Source organism: Sebastes umbrosus, chromosome 22 (genome assembly GCF_015220745.1).
Source record: "Sebastes umbrosus isolate fSebUmb1 chromosome 22, fSebUmb1.pri, whole genome shotgun sequence".
NCBI classification, from domain to species: Eukaryota; Metazoa; Chordata; class Actinopteri; order Perciformes; family Sebastidae; genus Sebastes; species Sebastes umbrosus.
Window position 1 is genome coordinate 21,075,443 of NC_051290.1, and position 13,910 is coordinate 21,089,352.

Genomic DNA, 13,910 nt, shown 5'->3' on the forward strand with positions numbered 1-13,910 from the left:
ATGGGTTCAGAGTGCAGTTGTTGCATTGTGTCTGAAAGGGCCTTCAGTGAGTGAGAGACAAAGAGAGAAATGGAGAGAGCTAAGAGATAGAAATACTCAAGCAGGGGCAAAAAATGAATAAAAGCTGATGAATTTTAGTTTATGCCAGAGATTCATACAAGTTCACGCCAGAGGTGCGAATTATTCTGCATTCTTTCGTGAGAATTAAAGGTAACATTTTTAACATAAAAATGCTGTTGCAGTGTAGATTAGAAATTTGTTATTTTTTCTTTTAATGTCACCAGAATGCAGGAAAAAAGGTCTCTGAAGCTCAATTTTTTTCTGTGAAAAGACCAGACCCCCGCTTTGGTTTTGAAATCCTCCCTATTTTTAAGGTCTCAAGGTTGGCAAGTATGGGATATAGTGACAGTTTTATAAAAAATAATTTCTTATCATATTTGCTCAAAGTTACCGACTGCAGCTTTACCTCTATCGACAGCAGCAGAATTGACACGTATTTATTTACATAAAAACATCACACGTTACTCCTAAAACCTACTCGTCACATCTGTATACACATGTGCATTCGTCTGTGTGGTGGAGTCTATTATTGTACTGTGTCCTTTTCCAAGTGACTGGACAAATGCGTGGTCTGCTCTGCTCACTGCTACACTGACTGACATAGCGGTGGTTCAGCCTACGGAGGGAAGAAGTATGAGCAGCGGAAGAGTGGGAACTTGGAAAGTATGTAGAGTCAGTCTACCTGTCTGTCTGTGTGTCTGTCTGTGTGTCTGTCTGTGTGTCTGTCTGTCTGTCTTCGTTTTCTAATAGCGTCTTTGTTTAATAGAACATTTCGTCAATAATATCTCCCTCCTGCTGTTCCTCTAATCTTTCTTTCTGCCTCCTGTCTTCTTCCTCTCTCTCTCTCTTTCTTTCTGTACAATGAATACTCCCTCGCCCATCTCTCTCTCCCTCTCTCCGTGTGTGGGAGGAGCTATAAATACCTCTGTTACCACCAACATGAATACAAACCTCTCTCTCCTCTCCTGCTCTCCACTTCTGACTCACTGTTCACTCACTCATCCTCTCTCCATCTCCTCATCCCTCCATCTTTTCTCACCTTGGATTCATCCTCTCCTCTTAACTCCCTCTCTTTTCTCTACATTAACCCATCAAAAGTCAGCTTCCATTTTTTATTTCACTTGTTTGATCAGGTGGTTACGAGTTTCAGGTTTTGTATGAACGTCTTTATCCTTTATGTCGGGAAAAACTAAAGAAAAAGTAGTTTTACTAAAATATTCTAGCACTTAACCAGCGTGCAGACAAATCCCTCCAGTCTCTCTAAATCTTTTAGATCCATCCCTCGTTACAACTCTCTTTACTTTCTTCAATGTTCAACATCAATAAAGATTATTTAAAGGCATTTCTGTCTTATTAGTGTTGAATAGTGAAAGACAAAGACAGAGGGCACAAGCTAGATTCCAGCCCAGAGTGCCCTTGAGAGAAATTAATATGTATTGACTCTATTACTGATTTGTTTATTTGCTTACTGATTTATCATCCTCCATCATCTTTTGTTTATTCCCTGTCTCCTTCCATCGCTCCGTGTCTCAATCTTTCAGCTCTAGCAACATGTCTGTTTATGTAACAAACTAATGTCATTGCTAGTTTCTCCGTCTCAAACTTGACTGAGAAGTGATAAAGCTCAGTAGCGTGTCTACATCTCACATGGGAGATATATGTATTTGCTGTAACCATCTCCTTTTTATGTATGTTAGCATAAAAAGGCTGATTAGCTATGTTGTCATGTAGCTTGGATTTTACTCCGCATCAAAGTGAAAAGCTAGCTGGTTATCAGAGTAAATGTTCCTCAGAGAAAGACACACAACTCTGAGATGAGCAAATAGACTTTGTGCTCTTCTCTTCAATGCTGAGTAGCCCAATAATAATAAGCTCAGGCAAACTACTGCAGTCCGTCTCTTTAAATTCAGCCCTCTTTTCAAGTCTCTTCCACTTCTTCTATGTGTGACTTCAAACAAAATGATTCAATAGTAGTGTTGAAGAGATTCAACTAGAATGTCCTTGAGAGGAAAGCAAATATTCATTGCTTTCTTTTCGAGAAAGAAATCAAAGTGTAGGCTACAAAGACACAATATCCTCTCATTTATATAGTCATCTTATCAAGACCACATGCGACCTACCTAGACAGATAACTTTGTCTATATATTCTTGTTATATATTAGACTATACTTTATGATGCCATATTTTATTTGACATTCTATTCAATTATATGTTGCTGTAGTATACTATGTAAGGGATAATGTACAGCGAGCCGGTCAATGTTGTGAAATAAACCCCGACAGGGGTAGGGGAAGGGGTTTATTTCAGAATAATGAAGCGCTAGCTGTACATTATCACACTAATTAATAATTACACTGCTTATTTAAGAAATCAATAATTTGACACAAAAACGGTCCGCCAGAGACCGACATCAGAACTGCGCCCATAGCAACGGTCTGTTATACATAGCAACGGTCTGCTATAAAAGAAATAACAGACCGTTGAATGCCATGATTGGCCAATCAGAATTGCGTATTCAACAAAGCTGTGTAATAATATGTTAAATCTTACATTATGTTATACCATGGCATATACTATGTTATATTGTTGGACTTGGCCTATTATATATTATGGTATACAGTATAAGCCTACTATAGCCTGCTACTATATTACTACACTACTACAACTTATACTAGCCTATGTGTCATATCCATACAATATCATTATGTACCAGTATATACTATTAATACAGACAAACACTGAGTACCATTACTTAATCATATCACATTAGCCTGGTGTACATTGTTTACATAGATGACTTGTTGACTCCGCTGCTGTCAATCACGTCACTTTATCAGCACCACTCACTTTACCATGTCATTTGTCTCCAAATGCTCGGTTTTATTTTGATTCTATTCTTCTATTTTATTGCACCTCCTATTATTTATTTCAGTCACTTTATGTACTTATCTGTCCTTGTACTGCTGCAACAAGCAATAATAAAGGTGTACATTAATCTTAACTACTGTAGCTACGCCGTGATGTGAGCTTGGATTATTAATCAAAGTGAAGAGCCGGTGTTAGCGTCACCGGGTATCTGAATAATTCAGAAATGTTCCTCAGAGAAAGAGAAAGCTAACAATGCTAACACTGGCTCCCTACAGCTGGCTGGTTACAGCCTATAGCGAGATAGCCTGTTCATGTATGGTTTAATCAAATAAAGTAGGTTAATGTAAACAAAGCAGCTTTAGAGGTGTTGGTAGGAGTATTTTTTCACATTGGACAGAGACAGGCTAGCTGTTCCCCTTTCTTCCAGTCATTATGCTAAGCTAAGCTAGCCACACCCTGACTCCAGTTTAGTAATGCACAGACAAAATGTTGAACTCTTCCTTTAACATCATTCTGCTTATAGAGGGAGTGGGCAAAACAAACTAGATAATATCACCAATCTTGATGTATCCATCCTTCATCTTCTCCCTCCCTTTCTTTCTCTTTATTACTGTCATCTCTCCGTTCTTGCTCCCATTGATTTGTGTACGAGCACAGGCAGAAAGCACTACATCTTTGTTTATCAGTTTGGCTTCCTTCCTCTCATTTCCATCTTCCTCATATTTCTCTTACTGACCTCAGAGACAAAGCAACCAACTATGCAAACCTCTGAGTCATTTCTCATTTATGTATTTAACCACCCTCTTGTTTCTGTCTCTCCTTCCTGCCACCCCGCACCTTTACTCATTTCCCCCCCTGCCTTATAACTCATTTCTTGCTCCTTCAGGCTTTGCACCCACTGTTGTGTTTACCTGATAAGAAAGAGGGAACGATGATAATCTATCAAAAATGGATATTGGTTTTTTTTTGCAGTAGTGGTTATGCTTTGTCGCCATTTTTTAGTAGTTGCTTAGTTCCCTGGGTTACCAGCTGTCTCATGAATAGGAGCAGCTGGCCAAGTACAAGTACAGTATGTGTGTATGCGTTCACTCTCAACTCCAAATGCATTCATAAAGATATGATATACTACAAAGTATGCTTGCCTCCAGAGCAGCAGAGTATGCTCTAAAGTGTGTCTGTGTGGTTGCGGATACGAACCTGCCGAGGATTTCCAGAAGCTCTGCGACTCCGTTGAAGTGCTCAGTTTCATATATGAACCTGAAGATCACATACAACACACACATAGAGTTACCTGTAATGATGCATCAGTAGATCATGCAACCGTTCTAGTTTAACAAAAGTAAAAGGCACTAAAAGAAGAACTGCAATAACTTCCTGTAAAATTACAAATGCATATAATTCCTTGGCATTCTTGCCTTTCCAAAGGAATTGATTAATATTGTGTGTCTGGAATACAACTCTGTTACCTATGTGATGTTATCATGTGAGAGAGAAATGAAGCACAATAACAGTTAATCAGGCTTATGCTTATACTGCATCTTTTAGCTGTCAAAAACGTACAAACAATGATACTGAAACCAGTTAACTGAGACAGAAATAGAGTGTGTTGCAGCACTGCAGCTCTCCTGTGCTTGAATTATATTGCAAACACAACAATTCAACCCCACTCGGTGAAGGGGAGAAGATGAAACATGATTGTACATCGCAGCGCTCTTGTTAGTCAGAGCTGTTCAACCAATTATTTGAGGAGATTTGTGTCACCACACGATGATTTAACTCTCGGGATAGATGCAGGATGGAGACACATTGCTGATCCAGTGAGTGTTAGGACTGCAAATGTGCACAGTCATGTTTGTGCATGCTGTGTGCCTTGTTTGTGTGAATGTGTGGCAGGCAACTAGTTTATCTGAGCCAGAATATACTATAATGTAGCATTTTGGGCTTCTCAAAAAAATTAGACATGTCCCTTAAATCATCTCCCATTCTCCTCTGTGTTGATGCTTATGCCTCATTGACATCATACTGACCAGACCATAACTACGAGCAGCTGTGTGTGAAAACTGTCAGCCTCCTAGGTGTAGTTCACAGTCGGCAAAAGAAATACAGAAGTATCAACAAATTGGGGACCAAATTGGCGCAAACTAAGCCATCACCACTGGACGTTACATGCAAAAGAAATCTAATATTATTACTAGTATTGATGCAGCTAATTATAAAGGAACTGTAAACTGTTTGTGTCTGGTTTCACTTGTTAAAGGTGCTGTGCAAGTGGTACATGCGAGATTGGGAGCATTTCTATTGCCTCCGCATGGCTCTCAACATGGCGACAGCTGACAGTGCTAACATTTAGTCTAAATTTCCATGTGTCTCATGTGACTTCAAGACTGGCAAAGAGGGTAACCAAACAATGTGTGAGTTTTTTCCGTTCTTCCCATGCTGATAACTCGGATTGTGAAACACTTTATGCTTTAAAATCATGACGCACCAAGCTAAAACAATGCATTACAGAGGTCATAAACACGGCTTCTCTCCCTGCTGATGGTCTTTGTTGGCTAATGTTTGATTTATTGGCGTTAGGATGCTATAAATAGCATCTTTAAATCCTGTGCATTGGATTGGTGGAAGGCAGCCTTTACCTGAGGAAGATGTTGTTGATCTGTTTGCGGATGTAGGCTCGGAGGCCCAGTAGTTTTCCATAGACACGGTGCAGGATGGTCTTTAGGTACTCCCTCTCCCTGGGGTCCTCGCTGTCAAACAGCTCCAGGAGCTGCACACACATGAGATCATTACAGACACAAATACATACATACATACATATAATGGATCTTGTGGGGACCTTTTCTGACTGCATTCATTCTCTAACCTCCTCACTCCTACACCCAAATCCTAACCTTGAAGTCATTTGATTAAACATAAAACTAATCTCTAACCATATAGTACAAATGCTCCTCCAATGATCTCTGGAGTATTTGTTACATGTCTCTAGTGAGAACATTTCATGGTGTATCTTTACCACCCACCAAGCAAAATGACTATTACATTAACTGCTTTTTACTCATCAATTTTCTAAAATAACGCAGGATATTAAACATAAAAGTTGTACGACAAGAACTGCGGAGTCTTTTAGTCAATTTTTTATACGTGCCCCAACTTAGATAACAACATTTGATAGCACTCCAGCATATTACTAGGTTCTGCGATGGCTGCTGTTTCAAAGAGGAGCTTCATTTATTTATACCTTTCCATTTATCAGGAACATCTTAGAGCTTTGGATTTGACAAACTGCAAGGAGAGAGAGAGCATTACCTGCAGGACAAACTTCTGGTCGACGTAGCGCTTGGCCATGGAGGGCTGGAAGTCCGGGCTCTCCAGGAAACGCAGAAAGAACTCGTACACCAGCTAACGGAGGCACAAACAGCAAACAATTAGACATCACTCAGTGTCTCTGTTTATCTCCTAAAGGAATAGTTTGACATTTTGGGAATCATTTATTTTCTTGCCGAGAGTTAGATGAGAAGATCGATACCACTCTAGTACGCTAACCCTGTTTCCAGTCTTAATGCTAAGCTAAGCTAACAGACTGAAGAGTGTGGCTTCATATTGACTGGACAGATATGAAGCAAGTGGTGACTTCTTCGTAATATCTGAGCTTAAGAACCCAGAAATCTTAAAAGTTGACTTCACCTGCTCACGTTATGCTCAAGTTTATACCAAAAGATCCCAACTGAGCAAGAAATGAAAAAAAGATTTTGCTTCATGAGACAGTTTGGACTTCCCGCTTATGTTTTGACTCATCCATGTGACGTTATTCCTTTCTAGGGCTCCATTCTGTGATTCTGGCTGATTAAAAAAAAGGCACATTTGAGCATAAAATTTTGCTTTAAACAGCAGATTTCACTTGAATCTTAAGGACCTCATGCTCAGGTACAGAATATTTATGTGCAGATAAATGCTGAACGCTGCATTAAAAGCAACACCTGGTGGGAGTTGTGTGCATTATGGCACTGTCCGCCCTCCCAAATATAGTGTATAATATATAGTAGGGCCCATTTGTCACGGCACTTACTGACACTGCATTGTGTTTCACTTAAAAGCAGAGAACATCGCAACAATTTCCAAACTGTTTTTAGCAAAAAGGGACCAAAGTCAACACGTTTTGCTGAACGTATCTTTTCCAAGAGAAACTGTCCTTCAGCTCTGCAGGGGGAAAATGCATGAAATTATGTAAATATGGTATATGTATGTATGATATACCTGCAGATGCGGCCAGGAGGCTTCGAGTGTTGGCTCATCTTCCTCGGGGTCAAACTCTGGATTCTCGCTGGGTGGGAGAGTCCGGAAGATATTTACAGAGATCTGGGAAACCGCAAACAAGGAGGAGGAGGGAAGGAGAGTAACGAGAACAGGAGGAGGAGGCGGAGTGTGAGGAAGAAAATGGGAAGATGAAAATGGATGACAGGTAAGGAGGGATGTGGATAGAGGAAGGGGTTAAGGGGAGATGAGGGAAAGCAGATCAGAGTGAAAAGGGAAGGAGGTGGAGAGGTAAAAAGGGAGATTAGAAAAAGCCAAATAACATGCAGTACATTCCTGTTAATAGTATGAATATCCTTGACATAATCTCAGGGTTGAGAGAAAACAGAGGGATGTAATAGCTGTATTTTCTAAAAAAACTAGGTCTATAATAGAACACAAACATCCTTTGACTCATTTCTAGACTCCATCATGCTGATATTTCAACACGATGCACGTCACATATTTGTGTCACTACACACCAAATTAGCTTTCAGGATAGATCCGACATGAACAGCTGGTGTTACGAAACAAGAGTTCTCTATTTAAAAGGGCAATTAGGTGGGTTTCTATCAACTAAATCAAGCGGATAAAATAACTTCAGCTATTGTCGGCCATGTTTGATGCTGCTCACAGACTGTTTGTGTTTGAGGAGAACAACCGGCAACCTGACTGCTCGCAAAGTCATGATTTATTCAAGAAATGCATTTCCACTGGCCATTTAGTGCATAAACTGCATTGCAAAAAGCAATTGTGGTAAATCCCAACGCCCCAATTCAGCATTATTTTCTTTTCCGTTCTTTCCTTCTCTCCACACCTCTGTTTGCATTAGTAAAACTTCTCTCTGCAGGAGGATATAGCCTCATTTCACATGAACATGTAAAACCATTTAGCCACTCATTCCTTAGATACAGTACTTCCAGAATAATGTCAATAGCCTACACATCATAGCTTCTCTCATCTGCACGTGTCACTCATATCTATTTTATATTCAGTTCCATTAGTGCTTTACGTAAAAATCTTGTTTGCTTCAACTATCTTTTTGGTTATTTTTAGCCATGCTGGCGGTGGCTAGGGTTGGCAATGTTAGCCCGTCTGTCGGTTGGTGGGTCCAACACTTATGTGCTACATACTGTATGTTAGCATACATAGTATAACACGCTGAACTAAGATGGTGAACATGGTAAACATTATACCTGCTTATTGCACGGCTTTGTTGAATACTCAATTCTGATTGGACAATTATAGCGTTCTATGGTCTGTTATTTCTTTATAGCAGACCGCTGCTATGTATAACAGACCGTTGCTATGTATAACAGACCGTTGCTATGGGTGCAGTTGTAATGTCGGACTCTGGCGGACCGTTTTTGCGTCAAATTATTGATTTCTTAAGTAAGTAGCTGTGTAATAAGCGGGATAATGTACAGCTAGCGGGTCATTGTTGTGAAATAATCTCCTTCAGGTCGGTGTTTATTTCACAACAATGACCGGCTCGCTGTACATTATCCATTACCTAACAACATCATGTTAGCATTGTCATTGTGAGCATGTTAGCCTAGTGATGTTAGCATTTAGCTCAGAGCACCGCTGTACCTAAGTACAGCCTCAAAGAGCTGCTAGCATGGCTGTGGACTCTTGGTCTTTTTTTAATGCAAAATAATATTAGGAGCATGTTTACATGATATTTCTGAGAGCTAATTAAAAATTAGAGTAATATTCCACATTTCCATGTTTGTGAAACATCATCTGGGTCATCGCGGTATTGCGGCTCTGGACATGTTCAAACTAAACTACATGACTTCACTTGGGCTCTAACCTATGCACTTATTAACAACTTCTAATAAAGAATTTAAGCTTTTTTCTTTTACCTTGTGGCCACACTTTAAAGCCTTTGCCCACTTTCCTTTCATCCCGTCCTCTGTCCTATCAGCATTTTCACATCCTCTGGGTATAGTGACTCCATAACATAAGCTATATCCTCTGCTCGCTTTACCTTCTGTCCTCAATCCCTTTTTCCTTTCCTCCTCCTATATCCTCTGGGACCTCTGGTGCTTTGTGTTGGTGTCCACACATTTTGCGCCACACTCCATCTTTCCTGTCCATCCCTCACTTTCTCGCCATCTGTGCAGCCTATTGCTACTTAGCACCCTTTTGCTAAATGTTCTCTCTCTCCTTTCCTTTCCTCCCCTTATGTATCTCTCACTTCCTTTCTCCTCTCCTCACCTTTGTTTATAGCATCTGGTGACCTGGAAATATTGCTCTGGCTTTCTACATTTCATTTGCTCTTCCACCATAACCATTGTTTGTCACAGTCTGTGCTAAAATGTTCATTTTTTTGGCATTTGGATACTTGGCATTTTTCATTTCTAGCCTTTCATGTATCCATCCACTAGTCCATCATTTCCACCCCTAACCTCCCCTCTCCTCCTCCCCTCTTACCATCTTTATAGCCTCTGGGTACAGAGGCTCTATGAGGACTCCTCTGCTAGTGGCCACGCTCTCCACCAGCTCATTGAGCGCCGCACGTTTGATCTCCTTCCCCTTCAGGTCAGCCACGCAGTCCAGGAAATCAAACAGCACGCAGCACTGCTGCAGCTTCTTACAGAACAGGTCGTGTAACTCTGCCACCGGGGCGTCTGGATGATTGAGAGGTAGGAAGGAAGAAAGAGAGAGAGAGAAAGCGACATGTTAGACAAATAGGTTAAAGGACAAAAAAGAAACTGAAAGCCAAATCTGATGGTGTTCCTGAAAGGCGCTTTGTGTTTGGTAGTGAATCGTTTGACAAAGTGGGAGTGTTGGAGTATACAGAGATGTATTCTACAGGCTAGATCTTCTCTCAAAAGATAATGAGGGAAAGAGAGCAGACTATTACTCTACAAACACATTTGTACACACCCACACACACACACACACACACACAGAGATGCTTGCATCCATACACACACACACACCTTCATCCAGAGGGCTGTGTTGCATCTCAGTCCTATTACCTGTCAGGTTCGTTCTCCAGACCTGTTCGTCACAATGAAACGACCTGCGGCCGGCCGTCAGATTAAAAACTTGTACCTCCACAAAACACCACTTTTCACCGATGTAGAGAAAGTGGCTGATACTCATGGATTACTGAACTCATGCAGTGAGTTTTAAATTGATTCCACGAGCCTGAGGGGGTGTGAGAACTTAGCAGCTCAGCCTGCAAAGCATCATGCAAAAAGTAAAGAAAAAATGAAGCAAAAGTAGAGAGCTACAGGCTTTGACAGCAGCGAAATGGGAATGCTTGGTTCTTTTTCTGAGTAACCAGATGATTGATGATTCAATAGCTAAATATAACAACGAAATATCCAAAGTTTAGATTCCTATATAAGTGAGATGCATGTGAGGTTCGGTCTGAACAATAATATGCTTATATGCTTACATTGAGATACATTATATGAAAATACATATAAGATTTGAAAAACAGATCCTCTTTGCAAAGGTTTTTGAGGAATTTCCAGCAGAGTGTTGCTGTATAGACTGTATATGTATATTTATGACATGATATACGACCTGTTTGTCATAATTGCTATGAAAAGTAAGAGAAGGTGAGCTGGAAAGAAATCCTAGACAGATCAGCTTCTTTGAATATATGTTTCAAGTAGGTCTGTCAATCAATTAAAATATGTAATCGCAATTAATTGCATGATTGTCCATAGTTAGTCCTGATTAATCGCAAATTAATCACACATTTTTGGAGTATTTAATACTCTTATCAACATGGGAGTGAACAAATATGCTTGCTGTATGCAAATGTATGTATATATTTATTATTAGAAATCAGTTAACAACACAAACAATGACAAATATTGTCCAGAAACCCTCACAGGTACTGCATTTAGCATAAAAAATGTGCTCAAATCATAACATGGCAAACTGCAGCCCAACAGGCAACGACAGCTGTCAGTGTGTCAGTGTGCTGACTTGACTATGACTTGCCCCCAAACTGCATGTGATTATCATAAAGTGGGCATGTCTGGGTTAGGGTTAGGGTCACATATCTTGAGGTCAGAGGTCAAGGAACCCCTTTGAAAATGACCATGCCAGTTTTTCTTCACCCAAATTTAGTGTAAGTTTGGAGCGTTATTTAACCTCCTTCGTGACAAGCTAGTATGACATGGTTGGTACCAATGGATTCCTTAAGTTTTTTAGTTTCATATGATGCCAGTATATTCACTTTCCCTTTGAAACTGAGCCCGCTACAACCTAAAAATCGCAAGTTGCGTTAATGCGTTAAAGAAATTAGTGGCGTTAAAATTAATTTGTTTTAACGCGTTATTATCGCGTTAACTTCGACAGCCCTAATTCAAAGCTGTGAATCCGTTTCCAGCTGTAGTTTGCATTGTATACAACCTTGCCATGTGGTCCTGCTCAGTGGACCGAACTGGATATATAACTTGATTTCAACGTCCAACTGAACTTGATTAGACCTGACCGGGCAATCTGTGTTGGGTTGCACTCAATGGCGGAGTGACGGAGTGGTAATAGTGGTGGCCATGGCCTCTATAGACTCAAGCTTGGCCACCCTATTGGCCACCAGACAGCACATTCTGAGTCTTAATTAAGACACAAACTTCTGTGCCACCCCAAAGAGCAGAGTGGTCTCAGCCCTGCCACTCCAATTGCACTGGGTGCAACAAGTAGTTCTATTTTTTCAAAGAAAAGCTCTGCCATGAAGATGACTTTATTAGATAGACCTGCAACATTTAATGCAATCAAATACAAGAGCACCACTAACTACACCCTAAAAATGACTCCTTTCTGACACAGTGTCAACAAAAACTGAACATTACAAACTTGACTGCATTAAATCATACTGTGTGTGTACTGGATGTACTGGTTACTCTGTGTAGTTACAGTCTTGAACAAATAATCTCCCTCTGTCAGAGGAAGACAATGCAGCTTTACCAATGGCTGGGAAGCAGTCTAGACTAACTGTGCAATTGGAAAGAGGATGATCCAAGACTCACACACACATACAAACAGTAGGAGCAGATTAGATTTAACCCTTCTTAACCCCCAGGTGGGAAACCCAGGAGAGGTATGGGGGGGCTGACTGGAGCTCTTCCAGCCCGACCCCCTCACCTCTTGTGGGCACACCATGACCATCTGCTCCCTTTGGCACAAAGCTGCTAAACAATAGTCGAGGACTGCCCTTTGCTTGATGTGTCGAGGCACAAGACACACACTCTTTTGAGACCTTTGGAAGTGGCCTTTTATTCTATCAATTATGATGCCTTCCATGCTTTAGATGGGTGATTTAAGTCTAAGTTTGCTTCCGAAATCACATACTATGCACTACATACTTAATATGTATACTATCGTTCAGCATACTTTTGTGGGAATAAACAGTAGTATGTATCCTTTCGAACGTACTGAGCAGTAATTTACGTCGTCACTTCCTTAGAGCCTCCTTGCCCGTTGGAAAGGTGTAACCATGGTAACCTGTGCCAACCTCATGTGACAAAAACAATGATTTGTGAGAATCAAAGTCTGAATTAATTTAAAATAGTGATGTTACAGAGCTGTCCGTCAACATCTGTTATGAACGTTGTCGTCACAATCGCATCGCATTGTGGGATATTTATGCCGACGTAGTGTCCAGCGTTGCATACTGTAATATTTCACCGGAAATAGTATGCAATAATTTGCGTACTATTGGTTTCATGCTAATGTTTCGGACATACTAAAAAATCTCACATCCTGTTTTAGCGTACTAAATAGCATGTAAGTATGGAATTTCGGATGCGACCTATTAAATGATGACACTACTAAGTACTAAACACCTACAAAACTTAAATGCAAGATGATGATCCTAATTTTCTGACTTGCAAATGTATGTATTAGCAGTTAAATGTAGCTTAAATGTACCAGACTACAACAAGATTGTCCTCTATTCAGGCAAATTTCTCTTAACTTTTCTTCGTTATATATGCAGACGATTGTGTGTTGTTTCTGTATAAAAGCTCAGAATACCGGTACTGGCCTGCTTCTTGTTTTTTGTCCATTCAATTATTCAAAAATTCATGACGTGACCTAAATAAAGTTTCTCTGTAACTTTTCTTTAACCTTACTTTTTGCCCATTTTACAACTAGTGATGACATCTATGAGACTGCCCACTGAGCTGTACTGAGTGGCCAATTTGTTCTTGAATTGCAGCCATTTCTCAGTGACTGGACAAATGTGTGACAGACAAGTTCACACAATTTTCTGTCACGAAAAGTGTGAAAAGTTTAAGAGGGTGAACTATTTATTCTGACTTTGCTTCGAGATTGAATGTGAGTCTATATCTGCAGGGCGACCACCTCTGTATTTGTGTCTCTTGGTTGGTTTGAGATAGTTGCAGCTTCAGTCTTTTCATCCTCCTGACGCTTCTTCACTCTTCTACCTCTCTCCGTCTACCATCCTTTCCTTCCTTTCTCCACCTCCCTTCCTAATCTGCCCCTTCCTAACCTCTCCTGATTTCTCATAGCCCCCCTTTTTGCTGTCCACTCCCTCCCCCCCTTCCTGTTCTCCCTCTGTAGACAGACTGTGAAGGTGAAATCTAATCCATTTTTAATGGAGAGTAATTGTATGAAGATGTGCCGTGCTGGGACTGAGAGAAAAGCACAGAGCGAGGTGAAAAGACGAAGGGAAACAAAAAGCATGTATGTGTGTT

At 40.5% G+C, this 13,910-nt stretch overlaps 1 protein-coding gene across 1 annotated transcript in view; it reads right to left on the reverse strand.

Annotated features, from left to right (window-relative positions):
- Positions 1-13,910, reverse strand: part of ppp2r5b (protein phosphatase 2, regulatory subunit B', beta) — a 50,339-nt gene that overhangs the window by 14,142 nt on the left and 22,287 nt on the right. Inside the window, exons 2-6 of the mRNA XM_037759277.1 lie at positions 9,658-9,854; positions 7,183-7,284; positions 6,235-6,327; positions 5,565-5,695; positions 4,126-4,185 (exon numbers count right to left, since the gene is read on the reverse strand). Of these exons, the coding sequence (XP_037615205.1) occupies positions 4,126-4,185; positions 5,565-5,695; positions 6,235-6,327; positions 7,183-7,284; positions 9,658-9,854 (583 nt within the window). The remainder of the gene's footprint in view (positions 1-4,125; positions 4,186-5,564; positions 5,696-6,234; positions 6,328-7,182; positions 7,285-9,657; positions 9,855-13,910) is intronic.